This window comes from Prionailurus viverrinus, chromosome B3, assembly GCF_022837055.1.
Source record: "Prionailurus viverrinus isolate Anna chromosome B3, UM_Priviv_1.0, whole genome shotgun sequence".
Taxonomy (NCBI): domain Eukaryota; kingdom Metazoa; phylum Chordata; class Mammalia; order Carnivora; family Felidae; genus Prionailurus; species Prionailurus viverrinus.
This window is the reverse complement of record NC_062566.1, coordinates 48,632,948-48,658,027: the sequence shown is the minus strand read 5'-3', so window position 1 is coordinate 48,658,027 and position 25,080 is coordinate 48,632,948. Positions and strand designations below refer to the sequence as shown.

Sequence of the window (25,080 nt, the reverse complement as noted above, 5' to 3'; positions counted from 1 at the left end):
TGTGCAAAGTGATATAGAGGATGTGAAGGAGTGTAAAATGTAATCTTTGCCTTCAAGAAATTTACTATATAATGGTAGAACTAGCTTATTTATGAAAGAATAATATCAGTATAAGGCAGAATGCTAAGGGGTGATACAGAGAATAAATATTACAGGAGTCCAGTGGTAGAGATCACTGTGGGCCTGAGGACACACATAAGAGTTCATTGATATAATGGGGCCCTGACAGATAGTAAGGATACAGATAGCCAGAAGAGAGATCAGGGGGGTCTAGGTGAAGGGAACATGAGAAAAGGTACAGAAGTGGGGATATTTAAAACAGTTTCAGAGAATATCAACTTATCAGTCTACATGGACAGTTCATATTGGGAGCAGTGGAAAGGCCTTGGTGCAGAGGTTCTCTTGTGGCAGTCAAAGGAGTTTGGGCTTTATACCGTATAAATCCAGAGATATGGAAGACTTCTGGGCAAGGTACTGATAAGATGAGAGTAACATTTTTTAGTAAATTGGGAGAATTATAGAAAAGGGAGTACAAGGCACAGAACCATCAAAAGTAGACAGAAGTGCATTTCCCTGTTTTTCCCACTTAATAGACATTATATATAAAATTAACATAAGACTCTGTAAGGTAGAGAAATGAAGGTGGACTGGTTAGGAACCTTGGGATGCAAGGAACAATATCACGGTGAGTGCCGTGGGTTTTCTTTTTGCCTCATATTTCTCAGACTGGGTACTGGAGAGCCAGCAACATGGAAACACCAACTGTTCCAAACAAAAATGCCTTAAGAAAAGCCTGCTGTCTAGCCAAAGGACCAACAAGAAAAGGGCAAACTAGCAAGGTAGAAAACTTTTAGATGGTAGCCTCTTTTCCAGCCAAGCATCACACAGAATAAATTATGGACCCACCCATGTCAGAAAAGACTGAGTGGAGAGCCAAGATTTCCACCCTCACCAGGTGTAAGCAGATTCCCAATGCTTCTACTGGGCTCATTGTGGAGAAGCCCAAGAGGAGAGCCAGAATTTCATCCCTGCCAGGTGTCGGGAGTGGGGCGTATCTCGCTTGCAACTGTCAGTGGAGATGATGTGGGAAGCCTGGATTTCACATATCTAGGAATAGGGAGTTAATGAAGCACCTCTCCCCTCTTTGCTGAGGTGGTGTTAGGGGAAGCCTAGAAAGAGTTGGAGCTTTCACCACTGGTCAGGGATATTCAGGCCATCCCATCAATGTCAGTGGAGGCCATTGGAGTGGTAATGAGGTGCCCCTTCCTTTCTGAGGCAGGATAGTATCAGTAGACACTCCCATCCCCCACCCAGAAGGAATAAGTGTCCCCTCCTTCTCCAGGTGTCAAAGCAGGCAGAGTGGAGAACCCGGACTTTCATCCCCATAGGGTGGTACCCGCGTCTCCCTGTCAGAGTAGCATCAATAGATACTTTCCTTATTTAATATGAAAGTAAAGTCTAGTCTGAAGGATAAGGTGTCAGTGGAATGTCTTCAAATTTTGTGCATAATCCAACTCCAAAAACCTATGATAAAACCACAGTATCACAAATGTTAGGATATTACTAATTTTTTATTTGCTAATTTTTACTTGATATTTTGGTTAGGACCTGGCTTGCTCTTGAGGAGAAAACAAAACTTCACATTGTGTTTTTATGTTTAGAATCCTCAGAAGCACTTTTTTTTAACTGCTGCAGAGGGGAGACAGCAGAGCAGGGTGGCTGCTGTTTCATTTATGGACTTATACTCAGATTTTTGTAGAGTTGGGGAATAAAGGGATTTAGCTATAGTGGAAAAGTGATTTAGAAATCTATTAAATTCATTTTTAGCTCATTTGTGCACTAAGTTCATAAGTATAATTTTTGAACTATTAATTTTACCTATACTAGCTTTCCAGAAATCTTATGAGCATCTAAATAAAAGTTTGGATTTTGGATGGGTAATGAGAAGCTTTTGTAGTAACACAGTTTGATAGCAGGAGAGTTCCGAATGGCAGCAATCTGTAAAGGAAACCGTGTCAGTTATAACAGAAAATGGGTCATCATTATTTTTAATGTTACTTAGGACTGGCCTAATAGTTCAGGGTTTGGCAAACTTTTTCTGAAAAGGGGGCCAGGTAGTAAATATTTTAAGCTTTGTAGGTAACATAGGTTTCTGTCATAAATTCTCCTGTGTTTATTTTGTTTTTCCACGACCTTTGAAACATGTAATTGTACACCTGAGACTCATATAATGTTATATGTCAATTGTATCTCAAAAAGTATGTAAAAATTGTTCTTAGTTTACAGGCTTGCAAAAGTAGGCCAAGGGCTAGATTTAGTGGTAGTTCATCTATTCCTGCCTTAGTTGGTCACTCACTTGACCAAGCCTCTCTTTGTTTAGTTCATAAAGTCATAAAGTTTACTTTTTCCATGGCACAGAATGAGGACATTTTACAGCACAACATCTGAATATACAGAGGAGTATCTTGTTAGGTTCAGTTAACTCACTTTGTAGATTTTCCTTTAAAGTCAGTCCCCTTCTTAAAGAGAAATTTGTATTTCTGATTTATTTTCTCTTTCTCCTTCTATAGAAAGGGTTTGTATAAAGCTTTTTATACAAAGTTTATGTGTGAATCAGTCGATAGGCAACCTAACAGTGGAAAATATAGCTGGTTGAATACTCAAGTTTTATGTTGTATACAACAGAGTATCAGATTGTTTTGTTTAAAGCTTTTAGAAATAGAGAAGAAAGGATTCTATCAAGGACACTTGATATGCTTCAACTTGTGGTAGAACTGTTAAGTCGACTGAGTCTGTGTCTCACTTACACTGTGATTCCATAGCACATGCAGGACTTGATACCACGCTGGTTCTTCTTTATTTACCATGACAAAGCTCAGGCTCCTTGACTTAGGCTCTTCAAAAGAGTTTGAAAAAGATTTTAGTGTACACTTTGATCATTATCGTAGTTATCCAATCTTTGACTGTATTAGAAAATCAAATTTGAACACTATCAAGATGTTCAATAGATAGTTCTATGTTCTTCGAGGTTTGTTTTAAAGAACTGACTTGAGGATTTTTATGAAATGGCCCTACTTTGAAATGAATGCTAGAGTATCCTAAAATGATTACATTGAAATAAACTACATATATAGTTTTTGTGTATAAATGGTAGAAACTGCCAGAGAACAAATTATTTTAAAGCATGCAAGCAGTGTTGGAAATACCTGTTTATATAGGAACAGTGAATATGTTACTTATGTGCCCTTTAGAATGTGAGCTCCTTAAGGGCAGGGGTTTTTGTCTTTTTTGTTCACTGCTGTATCCATGCTATTAGAACAATGCCTGGCACATAGGAGGTGTTCAGTAAATACTTGTTGCATGTGTGAATGCATCATTTCTATCTATTAATATACATAATATATTATATTGTGGTAATATAATCCTAATAGTTGTGTAAGCCTGAAAACAGCAAAGTTCCTATCTTTGAAAATTTTCCATAAATAAGTTTTTACTAAAACTGACCTTCTACTTAGTTTGTTTTGTTCTGAGTTCTACACATGTTCTTTTATTATGCCTTAACATGATCCCTGACATTTTTATATTTTCTTTCTCTAGCTATTCTGTTTGAATGTGTACATACAGTTTATTCTATTTATCCTAAATCAGAATTACTTGAGAAGGCTGCCAAGTGCATTGGAAGATTTGTTCTGTCACCTAAAATAAATCTCAAGTATTTAGGTAAGATGATTAGATAATTTTGACAGAAATTACAAAGACAGCTCTTGAAATTTGCTGGATATTTGTTTCCAGTCACTTTGTATAACGTAATCTTTGTTTCTAGGGCTGAAGGCTCTTACCTATGTTATCCAGCAGGATCCCACTCTGGCTCTTCAGCACCAGATGACAATAATTGAATGCTTAGACCATCCTGATCCCATTATTAAAAGAGAGGTAAACTGGTACTTTGAATAGTGTACGTGAAGTGTTATAACTTTTAAACTTCTTTTTTGGTATTATGGAGAGAGGAAAGTAGTAGTGTGTGTGTGTGTGTGTGTGTGTACACACATGTGTATTTTAACTTCTGAGTGTATTTTATTCTTTCTAGTAAAGTTTAAGGAACTTTTCTAAAAAGTCCTTGTGTCAGTATCTTCACAAATGTTTTTAAACTATGAGTTAGAGGAGTTAGGTTCAATTACCTGTATGGATTCATTAATATCTTTTTTGGTCTAAGAAGAGACCTGAATTCTATTTCAAGTTCTTTCTGTTAATGTAATTTAAGATGTAATTTATGATGATTAATATTTTTTTCATATTCTTAACATCTGTGAAGTGGGCTAATGCATTCCTTATTAAATATGTAGGAATATTGAAAGAATTAATAAAGATAACCCCTAAACGATTTGAACTTCTTGGAAGGAATTGCTTCAGTGTCCATTTGGGTGCCTATATAAGTGTTTCTGTTAATTTTCATGTAAACAAATCACTCTGTGCCCTCATATTAAAATGGTATATGGGACCTAGTTAAGAAGAATGGATATTTTTATTTTTTATTTTAAAAATAAAGATAATTTATTGAACATCTAAATTACTTAATAGCAATGAGTTAAAAGTAGTTTATGCAAAGAATACTATTTCATTAAACAATTGTAATTTTAAAAGATAAGATTATAAATTTTCAATTTTAAAAGGTACTGTTTTTGAAATAAGTGTTTTTGAGAAATTGTCATCTACATATATATTTTTTCTTTTTGCATTTATATTTTTAATCTTCTGAAAATTGTTACTTGCCTCAAATCTGGGAAGTTTGTAGATGGACTAATTTCTCTGTGTAGGCATGATAGAAGAGTGAGAAGGCACCAAAGGACAATAACAATAATTATTTGGCTCTTCCACTTTGAACAAATACAGAGCATGTGTTTTCTTTGTGTGGTTGGCTACTCAATTGAACAGAGTTGACTTAGGTACAGTTTTCTTAGTGCTATATTTAATTATTGGGCCCCAATTTAAAAATGAGAGTCAAAGAGAAAATAAATTTCTTTTAAAATTATCGAGTCTGATCTGTTTTGTCTATTACCTGCTGTGAGAAAAGTAGTTTGAATTCTTTTAGTATCAATAGTGCTCCAAGAAGGCACCTCAGGACTATCTGTTCGAATGCCACTATCATGTATAACCTCTGTAAGTAATTACATAGAAGAACTTTGGTCCTTGGGAATGGAGTGACCTGTTGTTTAAGACTGGGCTTCCCATTTGTCTGGTTTTATTACCTTTCTTTCTCATAGGGAGAAAGAAGGCAAGAAGGAACAAACATAAAAGACCTCTCTTGAGCAATGCAATTCCTAACGCCCTGTCTCATGCAATCCTGGAAATGCTAAATTGCATAGTCTTAGAGTAGGAAATAAATTTGGTATAATTATCTAAAAATATGTAATGATGTAGTTTAAAATCTACAGGGAGCATGTCTGAGACAGCTATATAAGTTGAACGCTATTAATGGAGGACCTGTGTATTTATGGATTTTAAAATGGAGTTAAGAATTAACTTAAACAGTTATCTTTTGTACTTGATATCCTGGCAATGAAGATTGAAAAATTACAAAGAACCCTTAAGATATTTTGAACAAGTTTGACAAGTAGAATATATGGAAATCTCTTGCAGCTAATGTTGTTGATCCTAAAATACCAGTAAATGATAATTTCTCAGTACTGCCCTTGGTCTCATATTGATTTCTGGGAGTTAACGATATTTTTAGAACCTTAATGTAGGGCCTCAGAAAGTGTAGCCAAATGGGAGCTTACTCTCGTACTGGTCTTCCTTTAAGAGGAAGCAAGAGGTATATTCCTGAGCATTGAGAAAGTGACTATAACGTGGTTTTTCCTTGCCTGAGATTCTGAACAGAGGCCTTGCTAAGGCTTTGAAGCACTTGAGCCCCCAGCCTTTGTCCATCTGTTGGAGGCCATTTGCTCTCAGCTGATGAACCCACTCAAGGTCTATTTTCTATTGTTTACGTAGTGTGGAAAATATAGTTTGTAAGACTGGATTTTCATGTGTGTATATATACATGCACAGACAGGCATAAATGATATAGGTTTAAGAAGCTGTTATATTTTTAGAAAACAGATTATAAACCTTTTAAGTTTTTAGACTTTACATGGCCTCTCATTTAGAAGTAGTCAGATTATAATTTTTATCGGTATCAAAAAGCTTTTAGACTTTGGAATTGATCATAATTCATTTTTTTTGACAGTAAATTCTACCTTTCTTAATTAAGTTCTGTTTTAGCAAAAATGTGCATTTCTTCAGCACCTATTAACTGCCCAGTTGGTCTATGTAAAAATGGCAGAATCAACTGTATTATAAACCTATAAATTGCTGTATTTACTGGAATTACCATGTATAGTTTTATAATGCTGTTTTTATTTCTTTCTTAAATAGACTCTGGAACTTCTTTACAGAATTACTAATGCACAGAATATAACAGTGATTGTCCAGAAAATGCTTGAATATTTACAACAGAGCAAAGAAGAGTATATTATCGTCAATTTGGTTGGCAAAATAGCTGAACTCGCTGAGAAATATCCTTTGTTTGGACCATAAGTCATAAAATACCTGTAGTTACATAGTGACTCAAAAAAATTTTTTTACTGTTTATTCATTTTTGAGAGACAGAGTGCAAGTGGAGAAAGTTCAGAGAGAGGGAGACACAGAATCTGAAGTAGGTTCCAGGCTCTGATCTGTCAGCACAGAGCCCGGTGCAGGGCTCGAACTCATGAGCTGTGAGATCATGACCTGAGCCAAAGTTGGGCACTTAACCTAAGACTGAGCCACCCAAGCACCCCAGTTACATAGTGACTTTAGAATGATTGGTTTAGTTGTGGTCACTTGCAAATTGAGTTCAGAGACACACAATAACTTTTCCCATACCTGATATACAGGCCTTTTTTGTCAAAAACAGGAATATTTGTAGGCTTCTTAGTGGATGGCTTTTTTTTCCCTGATTCTTTCATTCAGTTGATCAGTATTATGAGCAGAAAGATACAGGAACCTCTGCCTGATTCCTCTTTCATTGCCTTCTTATCTTTGACTTTATTTCATAATTAGTTTCTTTTCTGGTAAATGTTCTTGTTGTTTTGCAGGGTCCTTGGGAGTAGGGATCAGCATGCTAAAATTTATCCTTTACGCTATTGTTTATACTGGAAATTGTCCCAGTAAGGTACTTGGGAACGCCATTCACATGTCACTTTTCTTCATATTTGCTTTTTTTTTTATTATTTTTTTTAACATTTATTTAGTTTTGAGAGAGAGAGAGAGAGCACACAAGCAGGGGAGACACAGAGAGAGGGAGACGCAGAATCCCAAGCAGGCTCCAGGCTCTGAGCTGGCAGCACAGAGCCTGACGTGGGGCTCGAACTCACAAATCACAAGATCATGACCTGAACTGAAGTTGAACACTCAACCAACCAAGCCACCCAGGTGCCCCCACATTTGCTTTTTAAAAGTCAGAGAAACTTTACAGGTGACAAAGATATTTCATTCTTTTTAAGATGTCTGTTATTTAAATCAAAGGAAGAATAAATGTACAATGTTACTGCAGTCAGTCATCTTGGAAATTGCTTAAATATAGTTTTCTGTGCCACGTATCTAGTGCCATACGTAACTCCAGGCAGCAGAATGATGGAATTTTAGAACTGAAGAAGAACAGGTTAGAAAAGAGATTAAATAGCTTGAGTAGACATACCACATTGAGTAGACATACCACATTTAGTCTCTTTGAAGTGTATGTCATTTTCCATTATTTGTCCTTAGGTACCTGGAATATCTCTTTAAATTTTTTTCACACTTGGGGTGCCTGGGTAGCTCAGTAGGTTAAGTGACCGACTTCAGCTCAGGTCATGATCTCATGGTTTGTGGGTTCGAGCCCTGTGTCAGGCTCTGTGCTGAACGCTTGCTTGGAGCCTGGAGCTTGCTTCAGATTCTGTGTCTCCTTCTCTCTCTGCCCCTCCCCAGCTTGTGATCTGTCTCACTCTGTCTCTCAAAAATAAATAAATGTAAAAACAAAAGTTAAAAAAAATTTTTTTTCACGCTTATTTATTGGATGCTTAGTATGTACAAGGCATGGTGCTAGATGAAGCAACAAGAATTTAGTTTATTAAGTCTATTAAATAAGCTTTTACTGAGCACCTATTTCACATAAATCTGGAGTATAGAACAATTTATTGGCAGAGGTTAAAAGTAAAAATACCTAAGTAGGATAGGTTGGGGGTTATTCTTTAAAAGGTTGATGCAGAGAAGGTAATTTTAATAAGTGGTATTTGGAAGTGTACTTGGTCTTAACACTGTGGACACATATGCCCCAGATAATGCATGGTTTATTCAGACGATGAATGCTGTATTTTCAGTGGGAGGAGATGTTATGCATCCTGATATTCCCAATAACTTTCTGAGACTGCTAGCAGAAGGTTAGTAAATTACTGCATTCTGGAAAGATTTCAAAATTAAATGTTTTTATTACCGAGTCATTAAGAGTTTTTAGTGAAAGTTAAAATGATGTATCAATTTCTTTGTAGGTTTTGATGATGAAACAGAAAATCAACAATTAAGGCTTTATGCAGTTCAGTCTTATCTCACTTTACTAGATGCGGAAAATGTGTTCTATCCACAGAAATTTCTTCAAGTTATGAGTTGGGTGAGCAAAGTACATTAGAGCATAAGTATTTATAACATTGTTTTTTATAAAGCGCAATACTAGCAATATATTTCCTTCAGAAATCATTTAATTCTACCCTGCTAACCCCTTTAGCTATCCATTTTCTTTCCCATTGGCTAGTTTGTCACTTAAATATCTACTTGTCTATTCATTATCCCATTCATCTCACTTGTCTGCTGTGTGTATTATAGACAGTTGGTTAGGTATCTGTGTCTACAATACATTTGCTGTATTTTCTCTGTGAATCTGTGTTAGAATATGTGAATACTCATGCGTCTGTGTTATGTTAGTTTTTCATTGCTGTATGTTACCACAAACTTAGTGCTTCAAACAACATAAATTTATTATTTCACAGTTTCTGTGGGTCAGGAGTTGAGACCTGGTTTAGCCACGTCCTCTGCTTAGGGTCTCTGAGGGTTGCAGTCAGCTGGGGCTGCTGTCTCATCTGAAACTTGACTGGTGAAGGATCCACTTCCAAACTGGTGTGGTTGTTAGAAGAAACCTGTTTCTTGTGGTTGTAGGACTGAGGGTTTGAAGTTCAGACTGTTGACTGTAGGCTACCCTTAGTTCCTGGAGCTTCCCTCAGTTTCTTGCATGTGGGCCTCCCAACATTCCTCCTTGCTTCATCAAAGCCAGCAAAGGAGATTATCTCTTGCAAGATGAAGGCCAAATTTTATGTCATGTAATCATATGCAATTGCATACATACCATCACCTCTGTGTATCTTTGTTGTGCATGTGGGTGAGTGTTTCCTTAGGGGAAGCTTTGGTGGAGTACAACTGCAGGATCATAGCGTATGCCTCTTTTAATATTTTATAGTTTTGCCAAATGTTAGCATGTTAACTTGAATTTTACCCAGACTTTTATTTAAGAATTTTTTTTCTCATACACAGGAAAGTTGAAAGACTAGTATAATAAATATCTCTATACTTTTCATTTAGATTCCCTGTTAGTATTTTTAACCACCTTTGCTTTACTATATCTACATCTAGATCTACATATAAGTTGCAGACATCATGACCCTCCAAAAAAAATTCAACATGAGTCTTCTAAGAATGACATTGTTCTGTCATAGAACCATTATTATAGTTAAGAAATGTAACATTAATTCATTAATATCATTTAATATACAGTCCATGTTCACATTTATCCAGTTGTCCAAAAAATGTTTCTTGTGGCTATTTTTCTACTACTACTAATCCTGGATCCCATCAGGGATCACAAATTGCATTTAGTTGTCTGTTTAGCCTCTTTTATTTTATATTGTTCCTCACTTTCTTTTTGTTTTCATGATATTGATTTTTTTGGATGAATACTGTTGATGTGCAGAATGTCCAACTTTCTGAATTTGTCTTATTATTTCTGGTTTGGTTAAACATTTTTAGGAAGAATACTATATCAACAATGTTATGTACTTCCCACTGTATCATCAGGACACATACCATATCAGTTCCCCAGTTACTAGTGATTTTAAGTTTCTTTGTTTGGTTAAGATAACCTTCAGATCTCTCCATTGTGAAGATGCATTTTCTCCTTAGTAATTTGTAGCTAATCTGTGAGGTGATTCTAAGGGGCTGTGTGTCAACATCTTTTCCTTAACTATATTTCACCAGTGGTTTTAGTATTGATAATCCTTGCCTAAATGGGCTATTGTATTTGGCAGCTATTCACTTTTTTCCCTCCAAGAACATGGCATGTCACTCCATATATTTATATTGCTTTTATTTCTTTCTGCAACATACAGATTCTGTGCAGGTTTTGTTAGATTTATGCTTAAGCATTTCAGTTTCTTTAGAGCAGTAGTAGATATATTTTGTTTTTAATTTTGGTTCCCACATGTTTGTTGCTAGTTTATTCAAATACAATAGATTTTTTGTAGTTTGATCTTACACGCTGCCATCTTGCTGAACTCACTAATCTAGGATTTTTTCAATAGATTTCTTGAGACCTCGTTAAGAATTTTTTGCATCTCTGTTCATGAGATTTTTTTTCTACCCTGTTGTTTTGGTTTTGGTATCAAACTAATACTAGTGTCATAAAATGAGATAGGAGTAGTCTTTCCTCTTCTGTTTTCTGGAAAAGTTGTGTTGAAGAGTATTGTTTAGTTTTTAAGTGTTTGGAAAATTTTCTGTTATCTTTCCTGTTACTGATTTATAGTTTGCCATTGTCACCAGAGGAAATACTCTGTGAATTCAGTTTTGTTAAGTTTTTTGATGTTTGTTTTATGGCCTAAGATACGTCTTATTATATGTTCTGTGAGTGCTTGAAAGGAGTGGGTATTCTGTTATTGTTGGATGGTGTGTTTGGTAAATGTTGATTAGAGTCTTTTGGTAATGGCATTGTGACACAGGTGTTGAGATCTCTGTGTGGCCTCCACTGACATTGTGGATGGGTGGCCTTGTAATGACTGAGCAGTGGTGAAAGCCCTGACTCTCCACAGGGCTTCTGACATCATCCCAGTGAAGGGGCGGAGGAATCCCTCTTTATACCTGGGTAGAGGGTATAAAATGCAGGCTTCCATATGTGATCTTCATGGACACTGCAGAGGAGTGGCCTCTTGACAACTTGGTGGGGATGAAAGTCCTAGCTCCCTACTGAGTCTTCTCCCTTTTGAGGGAATTGGAGCGCCTCTTACAGCCTGATAGGGGTGGAAGTCTTGGTTCTCTACTCAGCCTTTGGTGGTGTGGGTGGGTCTGTGGGTTTTTTTCTATGTGGTACTTGGCTAGAGTAGAGGGTTATTGTCTAAAAGTTTTCTGTCTTCCTGGGGTGCCTGGGTGGCCCAGTCAGTTAAGTGTCTGATTGTTGATTTTGGCTCTGGTGATGATCCCAGGATTATGGGATTGAGCCCTGCATCAGGCTCTGTGCTGAGCTCTCTCTCTCTCTCTCTCTTTCTCTCCGTCCCTTCCCTGCTTGCACTCTCTCTTCCCCAAAATAAATACATAAACATTTAAAAAATAAAAATAAATAAGTTTTCAGTCCTGGCTCTTTGGCTAGAGGGCAGGCTTTTCTTGGGGTCATTTTGTCTGTGCCCATTGCTGTTTCCAGGTTGCTGGCTCTCTAATACCCAGTCTGGGGTGTATGAGGCAGCAGATAACCCACCGTACTATCACAAAGTCGTTAGCAATTGGCCTTCTTTTCTCCACCTATCTGTGTCTTTTTATGTGTGTTTTATATATAACACCAAGGATTTTAGATGTACTTAATGGGAGGAATAGGGGAAAATGCATCTACTCTGTCTTCCCATTGTTATTATTTTTATTTTTATTTTAGAAAGAAAGAGAGAGAATGGGGGAGGGGCAGAGGGAGAGAGAGAATCCTAGACAGGCTCCACATTAGCGCAGAGCCTGACACAGGCCTTGATCTCCTGACCCTGTGATCATGACCTGAACTGAGGTCAAGAATCTGATGCTCAACCAACTGAACCACCCAGGCATCAGCCTCCCACCACCCAGTAATTTTTGAACTGGCTGTTAGATTACCAGCTTTTCTAGAGATACCTTTCATCTTCTTAAACCACTCAAAAAATTATCTTGCTACTTTAAGGATTGGATTTATTTATTTCTATTAATTTTTCCTCCTTTTCTTGTTACTAGCTGTAAATTTTCCCTTGCCTATCACTTTACCTCCCCTCCCGTTTTTTCCTGCTGGTGCCAGTGTTACACTAAAGACATGAAAATATTCCATAAATAGCACTTAGGAAAGATCTCACACTATATGAGTTATCAGTTTATTAATAATTTTTGAGACCAGTAGGATTATGTATCACCTAAATAAGTTGTAAGAAAAAGGATATGTAACATAGGTCAGCCTTCCTCAGAGTTTCTTCTGTGGATCATGTACATCAGAATCAGCTGATGCTGGTTCCAAATGTGCACTGTGGATCCCGACCACAGACATACTCACTCAGAATATCTGGGGGTAGAACCTAGAAATGAAACACCTTAGGTGACTCTCATGCACACTAGCATGTGAGAACCACTGGTTTCAATGCTAATTGCAAAATAAGTAACAGAATGTGGAGGTGTTGATAAAAGGCAACAACTGAACTGGAAGTTCAGAAGAAAGCTCACTTGTAAAGTATGCTGCTTTATATTTTGTGGATGATAAAGATGTGGAAAATCTTTTGGTATTGAGTTCTAATTCTTGGTATAATTTTGACACTAAAATATACAATTTTATCTTTAAGAATTTCTTCACCATGAGAATATATTTACTCTAGATTAAATTCACTCCAGCAGCAGCTACTTTGTTTGGATTTCCCAGTACAATTTGCTGTGTACAGATGTGCCCAGTACAATTTGCTTGATATTTCTATATGAACAGTCTCTTTGTTTTACTCATAGGTGTTAGGGGAGTATTCCTATCTCTTAGATGAGGAAACGCCAGAGGAAGTTATAACCAAACTCTACAAGTTACTTATGAATGACTCGGTTTCTTCAGAAACAAAAGCCTGGTTACTTGCTGCTGTTACCAAGTTGACACCCCAAGCACACTCTTCTAACATAGTTGAGAGATTAATCCAGGAATTCACCGTATCTTTGGATACTTGTATGAGACAGCATGCGTTTGAATTAAAACGCTTACGTGAGAATGTGGAACTTATGAAGAGCTTGCTTCCAGTTGATAAGAGCTGTGAAGACATGGTGGTAAGGCATCTGTATTTTATCTTTGTAAAAATTGCATCGTCTCCAAACAGAATAATTCTTACCTTTGTGATGTATCTGGAATATATCAAAATATACTTTCTGTAACACTTCAGATAAAGGTTGGAGTTTTTCTCACATCATATGAGAGAATTTGAGAGCTTCAATTCAGTAGAGCTCTTAAAGAGTTGGGAATAGATCAGTATCTCTTCCGGAGAACTGCACTGAAGCAGTTTAATATCCAGTGGCAGTCTCTTTTAATATATGGTAGTTCAAGTACTAAATTTTGGGGGGAGCCTGGGCGACTCGGTTGAGCATCTGACTCTTGGTTTTGGCTCAGGTCATGATCTTGCGGTTTCGTGGGTTCAAGCCCTGCGTCAGGCTCTGTGCTGGCAGTGTGGAGCCTGCATGGGATATTCTCAATGTCTCTCTCTCTCTCCCTCTCTCTCTCTCTCTCTCTGTCTCCCTCTCCCTCCCTCCCTCTCTCTCTCTCTCTCTCTCTCTCTCTCTCTCTCTGCCCCCCTAAACCCTGCACTGTCTCTGTCTCTAAATAAACATAAAAAAATTAAATTTTTAAAATCTCCTTTGAACTTCTCTAATATGCAATTTTATTATTACTTTGGTATCTTTGAGAATGTAAAAAATAGTTCTCTGTTGCATTTTGTCCACCTAGTGTCTAACTTCTTTACCACTTTGGAACCTGATCAACCACCTTCCTTGTCCTACCTAACTTTAAGCCACTACTCTTTCTAACCTAATGGGCTCAGTTACTACTCACCCTCTGAATATGTACTGATCTCTTCTCCAGACTGGTGTAAATTAGGAAATTGCCAAAAGGAAGCCAGATTTGTACAAATTTTTATTTGTTAGATGTCATATAGTTGAGAAAGAGGAGAGGAGGGGCAGCATTCCTACTAATTCTGACTCAGATTTTCATGACTTATATTCATTTTGAACCTCTTTGTTCATTAGTTCTTTCAAAAGCTCCTCAGGGGTAGACACCTTTCTTTCACCTTTGGTAGGAGGCCCAAAGACATTCATTGAAAAGGTGAATAAATATGCTATACATAATATTTTTTTTAAGTTTATTTATTTATTTTGAGAGAGAGAGAGAGAGAGAAGGAAAGAGAGAGAGTGGTGGAGGGGCAGAGAAAGAGGGAGAGATAATCCCAAGCCGCCCCTGGGCTCTCATTGCTGTGCCCGATGCAGGGCTCAGACCCACAAACTGAGATCATGACCTGACCTAAACCAAGAGTCGGACACTTAACCAACTGAGCCACTCAGGCTCCCCTAAATATGCTATACATAGTACAAAACTAGGAAATAACTCTTTTTCCTCTTTCCTCCAATGAAAGATTGAAATGATGACATGTCTTCATTTTGTAAGAACCTTTCCAGATTCAGAGTGTGTCATGCCACTTAAATATTTGAGATCTGTCTGTTCTTCTAATTATTGGAGCTGTTTGCATACAGTTGGCTAAACCAGGAGAGGCAGATCTGTGGCTTCTGAGGCCACCACTGCTATATCCTTTTGTGTATATCTCATTCTTCTTTCCTCACTTTTTCTTTTATCCTTTCCCCTCACTCTTTCTTCATCTCTTATTTATTTTCACTTATTCATTCTTTTGTACCTTTTTATTCCTGCTGAAATTAGGTAATTTTCCATAGATTTGTGAAAAGGTATTTTTAGGTAGAAAAGAATAGGATAGTTAAAGGCACTGCCAGGGTCTGAATAGTAGCCTTCCCCAAGATGTGCATACTTCATTCTCTGCAGCCTGTGTATTTGTTATCTTACATGGTAATAAGGACTTTGTAGATATGCTTAAATTAAGGAATTTTTGAGGGGGAGATTATTTTGGATTGTCCAAGAAGGCATGATCACAAGAGTTCTTATAAAAGTAAGCAAAGAGTCAGTAGAAAGCCAACTAACAGTAGAAGTAGAGATCAGAGTGATGGGGCCACAAGCCAGGGAATGGTGGCGCCTTTAGAAGCTAGAAGGGAGAAGGAACTTATTCTCCCTTGGAGCCTCCCAGAGGAACTAGCCTTGCCAACACTTTGTTTTTAGTCCCTAGCAGCAAACTAATACAGACACTAGCTCAGAGTGTAGATGTCTTCTCTAGTAGGTTAAAGTCTCATGAGGGCAGGAGAAATGTCTTTCTTTGTCTTCATCATAGCACCTTACATGATGCTGTAACATACTGGATGCTCAAAAGTTTATTCTGCAGTACAATGAAATTAATAATAACTGCAGATGACTTTCATTGTTACATACTTAGCTGAGTGATTTGAATATAGGTGTTTTAGAGAGCTAGAGAGTTGGGTAACACTAGTAGCATTTTTAGAACTGAAGTTCTTTTTTTTCACTTAAAAATTATTTTTAGGACATATGGATTGAAATTAGTTATGTGAATGTACAGTCTAGGTTTAGGGTAAAGTTTTGTAATTTCTGATTTTTGCTTCACTTTTATACAGGTAGATGCTTCCTTATCTTTTCTGGATGGTTTTGTGGCTGAAGAACTCAGTCAGGGGGCAGCACCTTACAAACCTCACCACCAACGTCAGGAGGAGAAGCTTTCTCAGGAAAAAGGTAATTTTCTATGGGTCTGTAAGGGACATCATTTTTTTTTTTTAATGCAATTCGTATTATAGTCATGTAATGTAGATAACTGAGGATACTTATTTTTGTTATCTCTCTTTAAATCTGCTTGTGACTTATTTACTCTGCCTAGGTCTTTGGATACCCAGAAAAAAAAGTTAGCCTAGAGGTATTCCCAAAGTCATAGGCTCCATATATTTAAATGCCTAAGATAGTCATTCTGGAACTTTGAAAGAACTTGAAGATGGAATTATCATGTTGGGTCACTGTGCTAGATGGAGGGCTGATAGATAATCACATGAGCATATCTACAGAGAAATTTGAGAAAAGAAGTCTGGTTACTGTGGACTAGTGAGTTTCATTTTCATTCTGAGCAGTGTTATATATCTTAAGTGTGTTTGAATGCTTCCTGTAACAAAATATCTGATCAGTGAAGTGAGAAACAGCTAAGAAAGGAAAGATTAACTTCAGATTTTAGAAATGTAGTCTGTCAGTGGAAGATGCCTGTCATGATTTTGGTAAAGAGGAAATCATTGAGGTGTTTGGATGGTGGATGGGAAGTATTTATATGAATAAAGGGAGACCATTGAGTATTATCTTTGTAGGAGTTCAGAATGTTAATACTGAAAAGTTCAATCTGAAAGCTCTTTTTCTCCCCACTCATCATCTAATGATTTTGTCAAGTACTTTCCAGGTTCTGTGGTAGGTATAACTAAATGATTGATCTTAAAATGATACCAGAAAAGTCTAAGTTGCAATTCATCCATCTACTTCCTTCTCCTGACTCTTCCTGCATGCTGTGATTCTCCTCCTGATTCCCATATGCACATGAGCTCTTGTACATCTAGTTAACTTTTAAAAATCTTTGGCCCTTCTTGTTATTCACCTCTATAAAGACTTGGGAAATTTTCACTAAAGAATGAAAAGAATGTGGCTTGAAGTTCATTCTCAACCTCGATCCTTTCCAGGCCTTCCTTAGATGACAGTGTTTAATTTTGTTGTCTCAGGTTTGGAATTTTATCTCTTTTCCATATGCTGTCCCCTTCTATGTCTAGTTTTTTTCTCTTTACTCTTAAACTATACCTCTGCTTTTGAATTCTTTCTGCTCTTGTGTTTAAACTCTATCTTTACTTGATCTTTGGCTTAAACTCTTTGTTTTTACTTATGCATAGGAAACATTGCTTGAGTTCTTCACTTATTTTGTTAATGCAGAGGCTGGGTAACTGGCTGTCACAGATGCTATTAAAGAGTTAAAAGTGGGACAGAAAGTTAAACTCGGTGATAGAAAAGCTTAGATTTTTTTTTTTCAATCTATGAAATTTATTGTCAAATTGGTTTCCATACAACACCTAGTGCTCATCCCAAAAGGTGCCCTCCTCAATACCCATCACCCACCCTCCCCTCCCTCCCACCCCCCATCAACCCTCAGTTTGTTCTCAGTTTTTAAGAGTCTCTTATGCTTTGGTTCTCTCCCACTCTAACCATCAAAACCCTAGAGGAGAAAGCAGGAAAAGACCTCTCTGACCTCAGCCGTAGCAATCTCTTACTCGACACATTCCCAAAGGCAAGGGAATTAAAAGCAAAAATGAATTACTGGGACCTTATGAAGATAAAAAGCTTCTGCACAGCAAAGGAAACAACTAACAAAACTAAAAGGCAACCAACGGAATGGGAAAAGATATTTGCAAATGACATATCGGACAAAGGGCTAGTATCCAAAATCTATACAGAGCTCACCAAACTCCACACCCAAAAAACAAATAACCCAGTGAAGAAATGGGCAGAAAACATGAATAGACACTTCTCTAAAGAAGACATCCGGATGGCCAACAGGCACATGAAAAGATGCTCAACGTCGCTCCTTATCAGGGAAATACAAATCAAAACCACACTCAGATATCACCTCACGCCAGTCAGAGTGGCCAAAATGAACAAATCAGGAGACTATAGATGCTGGAGAGGATGTGGAGAAACGGGAACCCTCTTGCACTGTTGGTGGGAATGCAAACTGGTGCAGCCACTCTGGAAAACAGTGTGGAGGTTCCTCAGAAAATTAAAAATAGACCTACCCTATGACCCAGCAATAGCACTGCTAGGAATTTACCCAAGGGATACAGGAGTACTGATGCATAGGGGCACTTGTACCCCAATGTTTATAGCAGCACTCTCAACAATAGCCAAATTATGGAAAGAGCCTAAATGTCCATCAACTGATGAATGGATAAAGAAATTGTGGTTTATATACACAATGGAGTACTACATGGCAATGAGAAAGAACGAAATATGGCCCTTTGTAGCAACGTGGATGGAACTGGAGAGTGTGATGCTAAGTGAAATAAGCCATACAGAGAAAGACAGATACCATATGTTTTCACTCTTATGTGGATCCTGAGAAACTTAACAGAAACCCACGGGGGAGGGGAAGGAAAAAAGAAAAAAAGAGCTTAGTTTTTTTTAAGCTTATTGGTTTTGAGAGAGACAGAGAGAGTCACTGGGGGAGGGACAGAGAGAGAGAGGGAGAGAGAGAATCCCAAGCAGGCTCTGCACTGTTAGCACAGAGCCTGATGTGGGGCTTGAACTCACAAAACGTGAGATCATGACCTGAGCTGAAACCAAGAGTTGGACACTTAACCAGCTGAGCCACCTAGGTGCCCCTGAAAAGCTTAAAATGAGAGGATTTTCTAGCTGAAAATGACCTTGGAATGTTTAGACAAGTGGTTTCCAAACATGGTTATGAATCAGAATCAAAAAGAGTTTTAAAAAATGATACAGATTTTTGTGCCATACTCCTGTATCTTTTGTATCTGAATCTGTAAAAGCTTGGCTGTATGTACAAAAAGGTCTGTGGGAGATTCTACACAGTCAGCTTGATCCTGGTTATCAAATCAGCATTTGGAAACTGCTGATCAAGCCTGAACCCTTCACTTTACAGACAAAGAAATTAAGGTCAAGTTCATGCACCCATTTAATACCCGATGCATGTCAAGAACTCAGTTCTTCTGATTACTAATTAGCCCATTATTTTTTTCTATTGCACATTGATTTCTCTTCTATATCATTCATTTGGGTAACAACAAAAATTTATGTAGTTCTCTTTGGATTAAATGCTGTTTCCTTTGCAGGAGACAGTGGAGAGTGAGCTCTAGAACCAGAGTATCCGATTTCTTATCTGGCTCTATCATTTTTCCTGTTTTTGTAATCTTGGTTAAGTTCATGGCAAACTTTGCTACAGTTTCTGTATTTGTAAGATGAAAATAATAATTACAGAAGCTCACATTTATTTTTTATACGGCACTTTTTTATGATTTAAGGAGGTCCTTTATGTTATAATCCAGACAGTCCATAAAGATAAATAATGCCAGTTAGGATTAGGTATAGCTGCATAGCATATTAGAAAACAAAAGAACAATATAGGGTCTTATACAAGACAGAAGATTACTGCTCTTTCCCTTAAAGGAATTCCAGAAGTAGGCAGCCTGGGATTGATAATGGCTTCATGAATGTAAAGGAGGAAAGGGAGAGAAGAAAGATTTTTTTTTTTTTTCCAGGAAGATTCCTCCCAGAAGTTGTGCTCAGAATGTGTGCATAATTTCATTGGTCAGGACTCAAATTCATGGCAAAGGAGTCTGGAAATGTCATTTCTTTCTGGGTTGCCATGAATCCAGGGTTCTATTACTTAGAATCCAGGGTTCTATTACTTGGAAAGAAGAGGAGAATGGATATTGGCATCTGCTCCACCACAATATCAGTATGAATTTTTATGGCTCTGATTGAATTCATTTGGGTATACAGAGTCAAAGGAATCTGAATCTGAATAAACCTTGTTCTTTGTCAGTAAGGGATATTTCACTTTGAAGGGTCCATTAGTCTATTTGGCATAGGAATGTGCTTAAGAACATTTTGTTAAGGAAAAACACTATCTCTTCATTCATAGCTCATTAAACATTTTTGTCTGGGAGCAGCAATTTTCAGTAGACCTGGTTTATCAGTTGTCTTTCCTAATTGGATCCTAGTTTAGCTTCTCAGGGAGGTGAAAAGATAAAAATGAAGTACTGTTTGTCTTTTCTCAACTAATAGTGTGAAGACTGTAGTAGACCTTCAATAAATCATAGCTACTTTATTATTATTTGATTAAATCATCTTCAGTGCCCCTTCCAGTTTAAAAAGTGTCATTGGATTCTAGTCTTCCATTATTTTATTTCAGTAGTGACTGGTAATTTTGATAACATCTGCTTTTTCCCCCCTAACTTTTGCTTTGTTTTAAATATGAACTTCTGTTATTGTTTTAAAATTCTAGTTCTCAATTTTGAACCATATGGACTTTCATTTTCTTCATCTGGCTTCACTGGACGACAGTCTCCTGCTGGCATTTCTCTTGGTTCAGATATATCTGGGAATAGTGCAGAGACTGGGCTGAAAGAGTAAGTTCTTTCTTGATAAAACTGAGAACATAGAGGAGTATTTAAATATTTTTAAATGTAGAAGGATTCCTGAAAGCTAAATTCTGCATAGCCTCTTGTTTCAGTTTTTCCTATTTATTGCTTTCAAGGTGTTGATGTTGTACAAGAGAACTTTTATTTTATTTATTTATTTTTTAATGTTTTTTATTTATTTTTGAGAGAGCACAAGCGGGGTAGGGGCAGAGAGCGAGGGAGACACAGAATCTGAAGCAAGCACTGTCGGCACAGAGCCTGATACAGGGCTCAAACTCTTGAACCGTGAGATTGTGACCTGAGCCGGAGTCAGACTCTCAACTGACTGAGCCACCCAAGTGCCCCTGTACAAGAGAACTTTTAAGAGAGCTTGCTTACCTTCAACACAGAATAGTGTACATAGGCTTTATACACAGTAATGACGTGTGTTATTACTGCATATTGTATGTGTATGTATGTATGTATGTTTGTATGTGTATTATACACACACATATATATATGCACACATGTATACACATACATTTGTTAAAGAAATATGTGAGAACTTACATACACAGGTGAATATGAGCATATTACTCTACATTCCTCATAATCTTCTTATAAACTGTTTCATTGGAAGATTGACAGAGAGATGAACATAAAATAAGATGACTGACTTCATTTAAGTAAATGTATACTTTGCTCAAAATGCTTTCAGAGCTTCTTTCCAGCTACCTGGAGAATTGGTGAAGACATTTATCTAAATGTCTTATGTGGAGCCAAATCTTCAACCATTTTAAGTAGATTTTGGTTTTCGAAATATAATAAATTACTTTTAGAAACATGACTAAGTTAAAAAAGTGAGATAATATATATAAGGTGCCTCATAAAATGTAGTGCATGGTAAATGATAACTGCTATTATTAATAGTGATTGTCATTGCCATAGTTGTCATTATCCAAAAGCTGAGTTAACCAAATGAAATTAGTGATCTATCTGGATAACTGGTCAATATATTGATGTGACATAAAGTAATGAAAATGGCTTCCTTGTTTGTTTAGGAGCTTCTAAAAGATTTAAAAAATCTTTTTTTAAATTTTATTCCAGTGTAGTTAATATACAGTGTTGTATTCGTTTCTGGTGTACAGTATAGTGATTCAACACTCCATATACTATTCTGTGCTTATTAAAAAATGTTTTGAGTAATGGCAGCTTTGTTGGAATAAATGTAATAAAATTTCAGAAGTGACAACTTTAAAAGATGAAATTTGAATTTTGAGTCCTCATATGTTCATTATGGAGTCAGTCAGCTTATTATATGTCCATTTTTGCATTTGTCAGTCTTCCAGCATGATGGTTATGAGAAGTACTTATCAGAAAAATGACACATAGATTATGAGGAATGTAGGGTGATATGCTGAATGAAATTCTCTTTCTTAGCCTCTTTTTCATTCTCTGTTGACACCCTTTTCTTTCCCAGACATTTAATTTTGGTATTCCAAGCATGGGGAACAGATATGATTTGTGAGCATTTGATGGTAGTGGTGACAGCAGTTAAGTGCCCTGAACAGAGAATTGCGGGATAAGGGAAGGAGAGGATAGAAACCCTCCAAACCCAGGGAGGAAACAGTCTCTTTTACCTGCACAACAGGTGACAGCGTCTGTTTGTTTAGTACTGAACTAAGATCTGGGAGACTTGACAGGGCCTTGTAAATCCTGTATATTTACATGTACTTCTCAGAAAAATGACATTTGGCAGAGCTGCTAAGGAATTATACACTTGCTGTTTTATCATGAAATGGGACATGAGGGATGAATTTTAAATTTCTTTCCCAGGAGGACTACAGCTCACACATCATTTCAGATTGGGAACCTGTATGGTAATTGACAAGGCTTTAGGAGGAGACAGTCACTCTTGTCCAACCTCTGGCAAGCTGAGAATAAAGTAGTAGAAAGCCCAGTTTATAATTTCTTACCTTAAGCCCTATTTGGGACTATCTCAGATGGGGATTTCTAGAGCTGAGTTAAAGTGTATCCCTAATCTTTTGAAGGTTGCTTGGCCAGAATTTACATCTTTGTTTGAACGATCTGATTAAAAACAATACGAAAGTATATATGCCACATAATATCATGAATTATATTATTATTGTTAAAATCCAGGCAAAGATAATGCATGTTTAAAACAATTCTTTTTCAGTAGGTTTCATATAAAGAATCATATTTTGTGCTTTTATTCATTTTTCCTACTTTTTAGACTTTCGATATGTAATGCATGACAAAATTTATGTTGATAATAGGCATGTATGCAGATGAAATATGCAAGAAATCTTTAAAGTAGTTTGAGGCTCCTTTTAGGCTTATTTTTCCTCTTCTATTTTGTCTGTTGTTGTGGATTGGATTCCCTGGCAAGTGCATTCCGTGATGGAGTTTCGCATGCAGAATATTAAGGCAGTGCCCTTGTGATCAACACCTGTGGAAGGAAGGAGAAAGAAGCAGGTTTGAGCAGAGGAGGAAGTTAAGATGCAACGCGGTGCCAACAGCAGCCTCTGCTGATCCCATGAGGAGCTCTGAAGTTAGAGTGGCCCTTCTTCAGAGTTGACCTGAGTTGGACCCAAATGGGTGGCCAGGACTGTGGCCAGGACTTCTGTCCCACAGTCACTGGGTTTGGGCTTCCCTGGGAAGGGGTGTGATCTCAGGCGAGGTGACTCTTTGCATTTGAGGCAATCCTAGAGAGGACTGTACTCCCAACAGTTGGGGCAACAAGTCCTTTATTGAAGGATGATCTGGATGGAGCATCCCAGGGTCTACCATACTTGCTTTTTTTTGTTGTTGTTGTTAAACTGATATTTAAATCATTTATTTGTAAAACTTGGAGAGTTGCCCTTTTTCCTTATTAATTAAAGGATATTTTTTAATAAATAGGGTTACAGAAACACTAGGAATTTATGAATCCCTTTGAGTTCCTGTTGTTGAGCATCCTAGAGATGCTAGGGGTCATTTTAGTGGTTCCCATGACCACTTTTGGATCCGCTCTTACAAAGACAGCCAGTTTTCTTCTAAGAGGTCTGGTGGATAAATAATAGCTTTATTTTTAAAAAAACTTTTTAGGGGCGCCTGGGTGGCGCAGTCGGTTAAGCGTCCGACTTCAGCCAGGTCATGATCTCGCGGTCCGGGAGTTCGAGCCCCGTGTCGGGCTCTGGGCTGATGGCTCAGAGCCTGGAGCCTGTTTCCGATTCTTTGTCTGCCTCTCTCTCTGCCCCTCCCCCGTTCATGCTCTGTCTCTCTCTGTCCCAAAAAAAATAAATAAACGTTGAAAAAAAAAACAAAAAAAAAAAAACTTTTTAGAAGGCTTTTTTGGTACATGAAAGAAAGGGAGAAATGAAGGTATTCATAAAAGGAAAATTTAGCAGTAAAATTCATTCTGAAGGATTGGACTAATTCCCCATAGGGCATTCTTTATTAACACTCAAATTTTCTTTCAGCCAATTACTATTTAATAGTATTAGTTCTTCACTCAGTATGAAGTGTGACCACCTATGTTTTTTGCATATATAGAAAATCAAATTGATCATGAGTCCAACAAATTAGAAAGGAATAATAACTTGTACAGATAATTCTGAGTTTTTCTTTTAGATTCATTTTATGATCTGTTTTGTAGTACAAATGTTAAAATGCTATTTTGGGCCATGACAGGGATGCTTAAATGATCCAAGAGCAAAGGAGACATGGTTCTTAAACAAAAACAATAGAGGTTAACTTTGGCTGTTTCAGCCTGTACTTGGTGATTATCTTAGTCAGTATAGAGTCACAGATGTAATAACTTTTGGGACAGCAGTAGGTGAGTCCAAACTCTAATCATGACTTTAAGTTCTTCCATCTCCAGTAAAAAGGCTCATAATCTTCATGCTTTTTCAAAAAAATCTTTTTTCTCTTACAGATCAAACCTCATTTCATTAAAAAAATTTTTTGGGGGGGTGGGGCGCCTGGGTGGCGCAGTCGGTTAGGCGTCCGACTTCAGCCAGATCACGATCTCGCGGTCCGGGAGTTCGAGCCCCGCGTCGGGCTCTGGGCTGATGGCTCAGAGCCTGGAGCCTGTTTCCGATTCTGTGTCTCCCTCCCTCTCTGCCCCTCCACTGCTCATGCTCTCTCTCTGTCTCAAAAATAAAAAAATTAAAAAAAATTTTTTTTAAATGTTTATTTATTTTTGAGACAGAGTGCGCAAGCAGGGGAGGGGCAGAGAGAGAAGGAGACACAGAATCCGAAGCAGGCTCCAGGCTCTGAGCTGTTAGCACAGAGTCCAGTGCCGGGCTCAAACCCACGAACCCGTGAGGTCATGACCTGAGCTGAAGTCGGACGCTTAACCAACTGAGCCACCCAGGGCGCCCCAAACCTCATTCATTTTAATAAAATTACATTTATAATAGTTGACTATGTAGCTAGAGTTCACATTAAGAAAACTTTTTGGATTAAATCAAAGGAGTGGATTTGAATGATTTGTTGGGGTTTTTTTTGCTTTCAACAGGATTTTATTTAATGAATTTATTGGGTGGTTATAGCCAAGAAACTTACTAAGAGTCATTTCTGATCTTTAACTCATCAGAATTAAAGGTATTTTTGAAAAGTCAGTGGAGGAAAGGAGCTAATTTATAGTAGTTTTGATTTGGACAACTTATTCAAGCAATTAAGTGATCTGAAATTTTTAACTAAGTCTAGGGTTCTAGTGCCTTAAATCCTTTAGCTGAA

At 37.4% G+C, this 25,080-nt stretch overlaps 1 protein-coding gene across 2 annotated transcripts in view; it reads left to right on the top strand.

The window, feature by feature from the left end:
* Positions 1 to 25,080, top strand: part of AP4E1 (adaptor related protein complex 4 subunit epsilon 1) — a 61,475-nt gene that overhangs the window by 24,310 nt on the left and 12,085 nt on the right. For both annotated transcript variants that reach the window (XM_047863506.1, XM_047863507.1), the window contains 8 exons: positions 3,598 to 3,720; positions 3,824 to 3,933; positions 6,415 to 6,554; positions 8,326 to 8,438; positions 8,547 to 8,665; positions 13,030 to 13,332; positions 15,802 to 15,916; positions 20,223 to 20,346. In XM_047863506.1, the coding sequence (XP_047719462.1) occupies positions 3,598 to 3,720; positions 3,824 to 3,933; positions 6,415 to 6,554; positions 8,326 to 8,438; positions 8,547 to 8,665; positions 13,030 to 13,332; positions 15,802 to 15,916; positions 20,223 to 20,346 (1,147 nt within the window). The remainder of the gene's footprint in view (positions 1 to 3,597; positions 3,721 to 3,823; positions 3,934 to 6,414; positions 6,555 to 8,325; positions 8,439 to 8,546; positions 8,666 to 13,029; positions 13,333 to 15,801; positions 15,917 to 20,222; positions 20,347 to 25,080) is intronic.